The 10697-nt window shown below is 52.7% G+C and overlaps 1 protein-coding gene across 1 annotated transcript; it reads right to left on the reverse strand.

Moving 5' to 3' along the window:
* Positions 1–252: 252 nt before the first annotated feature.
* LOC136751258 (myosin-9-like) lies at positions 253–10166 on the reverse strand. The gene is given in 29 exon segments (XM_066706705.1): positions 253–667; positions 669–815; positions 1149–1228; positions 1331–1459; positions 1622–1783; positions 2162–2350; positions 2742–2957; positions 3132–3380; positions 3525–3725; positions 3778–3816; positions 3929–4135; positions 4462–4599; positions 4700–4805; positions 4900–5060; positions 5160–5229; positions 5318–5439; positions 5622–5791; positions 6420–6534; positions 6671–6844; positions 6967–7140; positions 7349–7620; positions 7773–7868; positions 8034–8177; positions 8289–8387; positions 8576–8639; positions 8726–8912; positions 9067–9094; positions 9499–9655; positions 9834–10166. Coding segments are annotated over 29 exon segments (4338 nt in total). The 3' UTR covers positions 253–558.
* Positions 10167–10697: the final 531 nt, after the last annotated feature.

The following is a 10697-nucleotide window of genomic DNA, read 5'->3' on the forward strand; positions in this document are numbered from 1 at the left end:
GCAATGCTCTGTTTGTAACACGGTGACTGAAACTGAATACAATATTGTAAATCAGACTATAATGGCATCTTGGTTTTTTTTTTATATGATCATTCATTTAAATTATTACCCAGTTTAACTGTTGTCCATCACATTGTTACAATGTGTATTTGGACAGATAATTGTACTTTCCATTCCAAATTGTAAAAGCCCACATCTGATCACATGCTTTGAAATTAGTCTGAAAGTCTAAAAAATTGTATGTAAAAAAATATAAAAAAAAAAAGCTAAAGAATACTTGATGTTGAAGATACAAGTTTCACAGAGTCAGGAATTTCATTATACAACAACAAAGTCATGTTTATTGACTTAACTACTATCAGATGCCTTACTAATTACTAACTTATGCATTTCTTAAGTAAATGAATGTGACACTCCTCCTAACATTGTTACTGGCACTTAATTATTAAAACTCGGTATTAGATTAGACTAACGTTAAAAATGTGATGTTATTAAAATTAAGCTAAACATGAGCTAAGTAAACACTGTTCCTTCATCCACTGCCACAGGTGAATATAGTCAGCAGTCACAGGCTGTTACACGTTGGCGACGCAGCGAGCGGAGCTCTTGCTTCAGGGTGTCGATAGCCTTGTTCTTGGCCTTCACTGCGGCCTGTGCCTCCTGCAGATCGCGCCCCCTCCAGGCGCTGGGAGGTGCTGCGCTCCGCCGCCAGCCTTTCATCAAGCAGCTCCCTGCTGAACTGCTCCTCCTGCAGCTTCTGCTCCAGCTGGACAATACGGGCCTGCAGCCTGCGTTTCTCCTGCAGGGCCAGGGTACTGCGACACACACAGCACACAGCATTAACACACACACTGCGACACACACAGCACACAGCATTAACACACACACTGCGACACACACAGCACACAGCATTAACACACACAGCACACAGCATTGACACACACACTGCGACACACACAGCACACAGCATTGACACACACACTGCGACACACACAGCACACAGCATTAACACACACAGCACACAGCATTGACACACACACTGCGACACACACAGCACACAGCATTAACACACACACTGCGACACACACAGCACACAGCATTGACACACACTCTGTGACACACACACACACTGCAGTTCCCTCTCTCACCCCTTGTGGCTGATTTCATCCTGCAGGGCCTCACTGTCCTGCTCGGCCCAGCGCTTTGCCCTCTTTGCTAATGCCAGGTCCTGCAGAGGGAGAGTCACTGTTAGCGACACCCACACAGAGGGGACACAAGCCCACACATGGGGGGACACACCCACACAGGAGGGGGACGGACACACACTTACCTCCTGCAGCTGGATTATCTCAGCCTCCAGGCTCTTGATCTTCCTCTGATAGTCTTTGGCCTGGGCCAGCGTCTCCTCATGGGACAGGCGCGTCTCCTCTAGCTCCTGCTGCACGACCTTCATATGTGCCTGGGGGGGTCAGGGGATGGGAGGGGCGTTAATCTGCTGTTCACAGTCCAGACTGGAGCCAGTGCTGAATGCCCTGTGGAGCCCATTCTGCGCAGCCCTGCGTCTGTGAGTGGTACAGTAGCTGCAGTCTGCGCAGCCCTGCGTCTGTGTGTGAGGTGTTACCTGCAATTTGCACAACTGCTTCAGTGCCTTCTCCCGGCTCTTGTTGGCCAAGTTGAGCTGCTCCTCGAGATCTTTCATACCCAGCTCCAGCTTTCTCTTTGCCGCCAATGCAACAGAGCGCTGCTTCCACTCGCCCTCCAGATCTCTCTCTCTCTCCTGCGCCTGGGGGGCAGAGAAACACAGGCGCACAGATGAATGAACTGCATGACCTGTAGTGTGTGCACAGTGAGGTGTCAAGTGGACAGTGTCCAGTGTGTGTAGTGTACTATACAGTGCGAGTAGCATGTCTGGAGTAAGGTACAGTGTGTAGCGCATGTGTAGAGTATGGTACAGTGTGAGCAGTGAGTGTGTGGAGTAAGGTACAGTGCGAATAGTACGTCTGGAGTAAGGTACAGTGTGTAGCACATGTGTAGAGTATGGTACAGTGTGAGTAGTGAGTGTGTGGAGTTAGGTACAGTGCAAATAGCATGTCTGGAGTAATTTACAGTGTGTAGCGCATGTGTGGAGAATGGTACAGTGTGAGTAGCGAGTGAGCAGCACCTGTTTGAGCAGCTGGTCCTTGCTCTGCACCGTGCGGTCGAACTGGGCCTTCAGCACCCGCATGTCCGCCTCCAGCTGCAGCTTGGCCTTCTTAGAGGCCTGCAGCTCCTTCTGCAGCTCCTCCACCTGCGGCTTTATCACCTCCAGCTGCTCCTCCATCACCTGACTCTCCATCTGCAGCTCACGCACCTGAGGGGGAGAGGGAGTCGGTGCTGTAGCCAGGGACCCCCCACCCCCAGCGCTGTGCCAGCCCAAGAATAACCACTGGACCCCTCTGCCCCCGTTTCACATTGTCTAGAAATGCCACTGGCTATAGCTGTGTGACAGGCAGGGCTCTGTGTCGGAGCTGCAGCTCCGTCAGTCAGTGTCTGTGTCACAGTGTTGTTTCTGTCAGTATCAGGATTTCAGTCGGTACAGGATCCGTATAACAGTATAATAATGTATGAAATGTGTTGCAATAACTATTACACTCTGGCCCACGCTGTCCTGGGATGAGACCAGGTCCAATTTCAGTGTCAGTAACAGTGTAAATCAGAATAATGAGTGTAATGGTGTAGTAGCACTAATAAGTAGCACTTACGTGTTTGTCAGAGCTGTCCTTGGCCGAGACCAAGTCCTGCATCTCGTCCTGCAGTGCCTTGGTGGCCCGGTCGTGCTTCTTCTGCAGGTAAACCATGTTCTCCAGCTCAAGGGTCAGCGCCAGTACCTGGGCCGCTTTCTCCCGAGCCTCCGCCAAGGCCCGGTCGCGCTCCTCTGCATAGAGACTTGAGATCTGACACTTCTCCTCCACTGTTTGCTGTGAGAAGGGAGGAGAATCCAGAGTGAAATCAGTGTATACAGGTGTGTGTTTACCTGCACAAACTGCTCTGCTTGGTCTCCAGGCTGTGTCAGTGTATATATGCAGGTGCATACAGGTGTATACCCAGCGCCAATCTTTACCTGATCTGAACTCTTGTGCTTGGGCATTTACCTGACGAAACTTCCTGTGCTTCTTCTGCAGGTTGAAGACTGTCTGCTGCAGGTGGTCCTGGTGCCCTAGGCTGGCGTCCAGCTCTTTCTGTAGCCGTGACCGGCGCTGGCCCAGCTTGTCATAGGCAGTGCTTTTCTCCTCCAGCTGCAGGAACGCCCCCTCCAGCTCCTTCTGCACTCGCCGCTGGGCCTGCTCTGCAGCGCGCAGAGAGTCAGCGCCCTCCTTCAGCTTCTTCTGCATCTCTGCCAGCTGGATGGAGGGGATAGAGAGGCGAGAGGTAATCAACAGCAAAGCCTTCACTGGACAGGGAGGAAGAGGAAGAGCCTCACGGGGTGATGGGGCAAGCAGGACATCTCTGTCACTGTAGACAGAAGGGGGGACAGGGACACACACCTGTGACTGCAGGGTGACCACCTGCTTCTCCACTCTCCCCTTGGCCCCCTGCTCATCCTCCAGCTGCTCTCTCAGGCTGTGCTGCTCAATCTCCAGCTGACGCAGACGAGTGGAGACTTTCAGTTTCTGGCGCATCTCCACATTCAGCAGCTCCTGTAAGAGGGGTTTTTGTACAGATCCAACAGTGTCAGAGTACACACACTCATTTACATACAGATGTGCAGTGTTTTACAGTACTGTGCTGTGATGGTACCTGGACATCCAGCACAGCGTTCACAGTGTCCAGCTGCGACTGAGAGGGAGAGAGGCGGGACAGACCAGTCATCCAGACGCCCCACGTAGACAGTGCCACGCAGACAGCCTTCAGACAGCGCACCCCTCAGACAGCCCTCCCCCCCACTCACCTGCAGTTTGATGTTGCGGTCCGCCAGCTCGGCCCCGTGCCTCTCACTCTCACTGTGTTTGAGCTGCAGCTCGCTCAGCTGGGTCTGGGCCTTCTTTCTTCGCGCCTCCAAGTCGCCTCTCCCTTGCAGCAGCGCTTGCAGCTCAATCGCCAGCTCATTGAGCTTGGCCTCCAGGGTCTGCTTTGCTTGCTCCAACGACACTGTGTTCTGGGGGGAGAGAGTCAGAGGCCGCGTCACGGGCCGCCAGCGCCGCACAGACTGTCGGTGATACACGGCGCCCGCCCACTGCGCCCACACTGCGGTACAGCACGCTGTCACATGCGCTGCACAGACTACAGCACTGATGCTCTGGACACACCATGTATAGCACGGGTCACAGCTGTAATGACTCGAGGCAATGCTCATAATACCTGACTCAGCACACCACATACTCCCAGACATGCACTGTCAGACCGGACCGCTCAGAAACACACTTTACACATGACGGACACACTGGAAAACAAAAAAACACCCCCTTCCCCATGTCCCCTGACCTTCATAAGGGTGTTGTTCTGATCCTCCAGCACCCCAACACCCTCCTCCACTTTCTTCAGCTTGACCTCCATGGCCACCATCTCCAGCTGCAGATTCTGCCGTGCAGCTTTCTCCTCATCCAGCTGCTGCTCCAGGTCCTGTGAGAGAGAGAGAGAGAGAGAGAGAGACAAGTCAGAGAGAGACAGCAGGGACGCACAGAGACGCACACAGTCAGTGAGGGTTTCAGTGGCACCTCACCGAAATTGTCTGCTGCATCTTCTTGTTCTCACTGTGCAGCTGGGCGGCGCACTTCCACTCCTCGTCCTTCATGGCCGCGTGCTGCTGCCGCCGCCGAGCGAACACCCTACAAGAGACCGCGTCAATGTGTCATCATGGTGGAAGTAGTAATGACATGCAGCGTTACTCCAGTGCTACTACACCGTTACTGCTGTGCGTACCTGCGGGCTAAGTGTCCGCAGCACCGGGCCTGGAAGCCAATGATGATGTCTGTGATCTTCTCGTCGCGCTTCTCCTCCAGGTTGGCCAGGAGCCCAGCCCGGAAGAACACCTTAGTGTGCCCGATCTGGAACTGACTGGGGTCTAGCTTTAGTTCCTGAAGCTGGGAGAGAGTGGGAGTTATCATCGGGGACACAGGTCAGGGAACAACAGGGAACAGGTGAGCAGACAAGGAGAGAGACACGGGGAGTTGCAACCTCACCATGAGCACACAGGCCTGCTTCTCATCCATGAAGTCCTTGGCGACGGTGCTGGGAGTGAGGATCTGGTACCTGAGAGAGGGAGGGAGTGTTAGTGTCGGTCAGCATGCGTCGGACAGCATGTCAAGTGTCTGTCAGCATGCGTCGGATAACACGTTACCTCTGTCTGAACTCCTGGAAGACGATCCGGTTGGGGAAGCCCTCCCTGCAGATCCGGATGCCCTCCAGTACCCCGTTACAGCCCAGCTGGTGCAGCACCAGGTGGGGATCCAGCTTGCCGGCCTGGGGGGGCAGAGCGCTTGGTCAGACTGCGCATGGGTTGTCTACAGCATCCATCAGTGTGTGCAGCAGTGTTCAGTGCGAGACATGTGCCTGTAGACCCGACTCAGGGGCCCTGGCTCGGGTTGGTGATGCAGTGTTCTAGGCTAGTGACAGGTGAGTGTGTGAGCGTTGTGTGTGCGTACCTGCTTCTCGTGGTTGGGGATGATGCAACGCACGTAGTGGGGCTTGGTGTCGCTCAGTGTGGCCAAGAGTTTTGCCAGTTGCTCCTTGTAGAGCTGCCCCACCGTGCGGAACATGCCCTTGCGGTTCTTAAATGCGCCGGCAACCATATCCAGCCCCACGGTCGGGTCCACTGAGAGAGAGAGAGAGTGGGGGGGATAAACACACTGTCATTCTTGGTTCTACTGCAAGCGATACATTGAACTGCAGAAACTCTACAGACACTCGTCTCTGGGACTCAGTGTCCGTGTGGCTGTGTAGCTGTCAGTGTCAGTGTGTCACAAATACATTCAGACAAAACTTTCAGATTATTGTGACTCCATATCAGGAGCACAGAGGAGGCAGAACAAGGGAGACGGCGAGAGCAGAAACCGAAAACTAGTATCCGAGTCAGGAATGAAGAATGGGGAAAAGAGAGAGAAAGAAAAAGAGAGAGAGAGACCAACAGATTTCAAGAGGAGGAGAGGGGAGGAGAAATTAACAGAGGAGGGACAGAGGGATAGTGACAGGCACAGAGAGGGAAGAAGAGACCACAACAGCAGGGGGAGAAAAATGCAGAGTGAAAAACAGATAACAAAACAACAAGATAGAGAGGAGAGCATGTAGTGGGAATCTCTGACCTATAGCTGAAACCTGAAACCAGAAGTGCCTGGACAATAGCAGCACAGAAAACCTGTGAGACACACACTCACACACACACACAGGACCTGTGACATGAACACACACACACACACACCACTCTCTCCACTCCCTTCTCTCACCATCTCTCCAGAGCTCAGAGACGAACTTGGCTGAAGACTGCTGGAGCAGCGTGGCCACATTGCCGTTCAAAGGGTTCATATTCTTCTTCAACCACTCGTCTGCCTTGTAGTCAACCTGCGAGAGAGAAGGAGGGGGTGGAGAGTCAGCGTGTACACAGGTTACTGCAGTACATGCATCACACTGCCTGCAAAGTGCATGTGTGTTTGTGTGTGTGTGTGTGTGTGTGTGGGCGTGCTCGCCAGTGTGTCACCTTGCCAGCATAGTGGCTGATACTGAAGTCAGCCTTGTCCTTCAGTTTCTTGGGCTTGAGGAACTTGGGGTGGCTGCCCTGCTGCTGGATGACTTTGTCCACGAAGGAGCGGTCAGTGGTCTTGGGCAGTAAGCACTCATCGTCCAACAATGCCAGGATGCCCGGGGGATTGGCCTGGGGGGGCAGGGTTAATAGTAAGTAATGAGAGAGAGAGAGAGAGAAAGAGGGAGAGAGAGAGAGACAGGCACACACACAGGGGACACACACACACACGGGGACAGTCTGGTTGTTCTCACTGGCTTCTCGATGAGGTCGATGCAGGGCTGCAGGTCCAGACCAAAGTCGATGAAGCTCCACTCAATGCCCTCACGCTCGTACTCCTCCTGCTCCTGGACGAACGTGGTGTGATTGAAGAGCTGCTGCAGCTTCTCATTGCTGAAATTGATGCAAAGCTGCTCGAAGGAGTTCAGCTGCAGAGGGAGAGAGAGTTAACACTCGCTCGCCTTCACCCGCCATCAGTAAGTAACAATAAGTCGAGTAGTATGAGAATAATGACAGGGCTGCCTTGCCCACTGTCCATCTGTCCCCCATCACTGCTTCCCCACCTCCTTCAAATCTTTGACTCCACTCCACACTTTCAAGTCTCTATACCGCTCCCACCCCACCCCACCCCCCTACCTCGAAGATCTCGAAGCCGGCGATGTCCAGGATGCCGATGAAGGAGGCGCCCTGTCGCTTGGTCATGTCCAGCATCTTGTTGATGTGCGTGACCAGCCAGTGGATCACATGCTTGTATGTGGCTGTAGCCAGCACCTCCACCGCAAATTCTGCCTGCTCCTTGGTCTGTGTCTTCAGGATGTACTGCTGGCCCACCTTGATGCGGGGGCACAGGATGGCATGGGTGAAGTCCGTCACATTCATGCCCATCAGGTGGCACACCTTCTGAGTGGCTGAAGGGAGAGGGAGAATAATGGAGAGACGCACTGCAGGAAACACACACGCTGCACTGGGAGAAGGAAGGGGGACACAACGCAGGGCTGTAACACTTAATATAAAAATACCAACTGCGGGAAATGGAGAGGGCAATGCGAGTGTCGGGTACCTGTGTCGTCAGGCATGTAGGCCTGGTCAGAGTCACGCCTCTTCATGAACTTAATGTTGCCCAGCTGGAGCACAGCGGACAACACTTTCAACAGCCCTGAGAGAGAGGGAGGGAGAGAGAGAGAGAGAGAGAGAGGGGGAGAGAATCACTATACATTCAACACAAAACCAACAGAATGGAAACAAATACAGACAAGCAGCTGTTCATAGGGACGGAGGGCTACAGAGACCCGAGAGGCAAGGACAGACAAGACAGACTCACCGATCTGGTCATCCTCTGAGATACCCATGATTTTCATGGCATCCATGGTCTCCAGGAACAGCTCCCCGTCCTGCTGGCCCGGGATCATCACGCTGCCACTGGACAGGAAGCGGTAGTCACTGTAATGTTCCAGGAACAGCTCCGCTGGAGAGAGAGAGAGAGACAGAGAGGTTAATACACATTGACAGAAAGAGGGGATGAAAACACACTGACAGACCAGCTCCACAGAAGGGGCTCCCAGAGACAGACACTCACAGCGCAGTTCGTCCTCGGCTCCAGCCAGCATGTAGTAGAAAATGTGGAACGTGCGCTCATCCTTTGCCTGGCGGATCACTCGTGACTTTTCCAGCAGGTCTGCGCAGGAGTCAGGGACACAACGACACCGTCAACAGAACCGCACCCCTCCGCACGACCTACCCAACCCATACCGCACCCCACCACAACAATCACACACCCCCACCCAATCCACATACTAGCGACACACTCTACCCACATCAGACAGTTATTACTATGTTATTACTGTGCTGTGACAGAAAGGATACAGGTCTCGATGTTGGCTCCCACGATGTAGCCGTTCACATCAAAGTTGATCCTGATGAACTTCCCCTGCAGAGAAAGGGCATTTACTGAGCAGCACTGAACACACAGACGCTGGAGGGGCACTAATTAGTCAGAGAAGCTGCAGGACTCACGAAGCGGGAAGAGTTGTCGTTCTTCCCAGTCTTGGCATTGCCGAACGCCTCCAGGATGGGGTTGGCCTGCAGCAGCTGCCTCTCCAGCTCCCCTTGGTCTTTCTTGGTCTTGGGAGAGGAGGCGATGTGAGTCAGGTACTGTATCACTTTCTTGGTGTTCTCTGTCTTCCCCGCGCCAGACTCCCCTCTGAGGGAAGGAGAAGGAGATGGAGAGAGAGAAAAGAGCAAGACCACATTAACACATCATCACACTGTTTAGAAGTTGACATTGTCAGTCTGTGAGTCGGTCAGTGCATCCGTCTGTCTGTCAGTGTCCAGATCAAAGAGGAAGTCAGACTTACGTGCACAGGATGGACTGGTTCTTGCGATCTGAGGGAGAGAGAGGGGGAGAGAGTTAATACACAGTGTCAGTGTGCATGCAAGGCTGTGAGTGTGTCTCTCCTCTATTCTGAAACAGGAAGTCCAGACACCACAGGCAGGAAGTTCATACCCAGTGATTTGGGCTGTGAGGAATTAAGCCCGCATTTAGACAAGCTAACGAGGATTAGGAGCCCTAACGAGCAGAGAGCATGACTCTGCCAGGTACAGCTGCCCTCCCTGCTCCACCAGGGGCACAGTGACAACACAGTGTGCAGTGTAGTGACATTGTGTAGCACAGACATTGTGCAGTCTGACAGTGTTAACCTATATCAGACAGCGGATGGACGGTGACTGTGTAGTACAGTAAGTGTGCAGCGTGTAGCAGTGTGCAGCAGTGTGCACTAGTGTGTTACCCTGCACCATGCTGCAGTAGGCCGTGTCGGTGATGGCATAGATGTGGGGGGGCACATCGTGTCTCTTCTTGCCCTTATACATCTCCACCATGTCCGCAGAATAGATCGGCAGGGTCTTATAGGGGTTGATCACCACACAGAACAGTCCAGAGTACGTCTGCAGAGAGAGAGATACATTCATTCATTAACACACAGGGGAGAGTGAGAGAGCATCATCTAACTTCCTGTTAATTCCTAATGGACACACAACTCCAAGTGTGTTTGTGCATGTGTCCCTGTGTGTGTCCCGTCAGCACGCTGCCCCCCCCCACCGCAACGCCCCCTGCCCGACTCACATAGATGAGGCCAGAGTTGTAGCGCTCCTTCAGGTTGTGCAGGACAGAGGCCTCGTTCAGACAGGGCAGCTCGGCCATGTCTTCCACCTTGGTGAACTTGGGCGGGTTCATCTTCTGGATGCTGTCCTTGTTGACGCACACCTTCCTGCCGCTCGCCACCAACACCACCACGGCCTCCTCGCCCCGCTCCTCCAGCACTCTCCCCGCCTCGAACCCATTGTGTTGTGATGCCACCCACACCAGCTTCTTGGCGGCCCAGCTGGCCTGCACCAGCGGGCAGCTGATCAGGTTGTGGTCCACTTTCAGGAACTTGTCCTCGTCTCGCTGTACCATGGCAACTGGTAAAAGCTGAGGGAGAGAGGAGGGGTTAATACTGCACTTGGGGGGTGGGTTGATGGTGCACTGAGAGACAGGGAGCAGGAGAGACACACTGCCTGTACTGAAAAGTTGCAGATTAACACAGCCAGGGAGAGGGGTGTTAGTGATGTTTGGTTCTGAACACAGATTTTGTCTTTCAATCTCATGTTACTGAATTACAAATGGAACACTGAAATTGCGTTCTGTTGATGTTTTATTTTAAAACACTGAAACTCAGAATCAGTGATTGTAAGGTGACATTGGTTTTATGTTGGGAAATATTTGTAATTAAAATAAACATAACAGATATGATGTACATTTTTAAGAGATGGAATTCCCAGAATCCCAATAAATTGTAAAAAAAAAAGAAATTACAGTAAAAGTAAAAATATTTTTTTATGAAGTGGTATGACATTTTCAACATTTTCCCAAGCATACATAGAGTACTCTTTCAATGATCCTCATTATTGCACACGGTGAGCTCAGATCTAATATGTAGGCCTGGAT

The sequence above is a fragment of the Amia ocellicauda genome, chromosome 6 (assembly GCF_036373705.1).
Source record: "Amia ocellicauda isolate fAmiCal2 chromosome 6, fAmiCal2.hap1, whole genome shotgun sequence".
Taxonomy (NCBI): domain Eukaryota; kingdom Metazoa; phylum Chordata; class Actinopteri; order Amiiformes; family Amiidae; genus Amia; species Amia ocellicauda.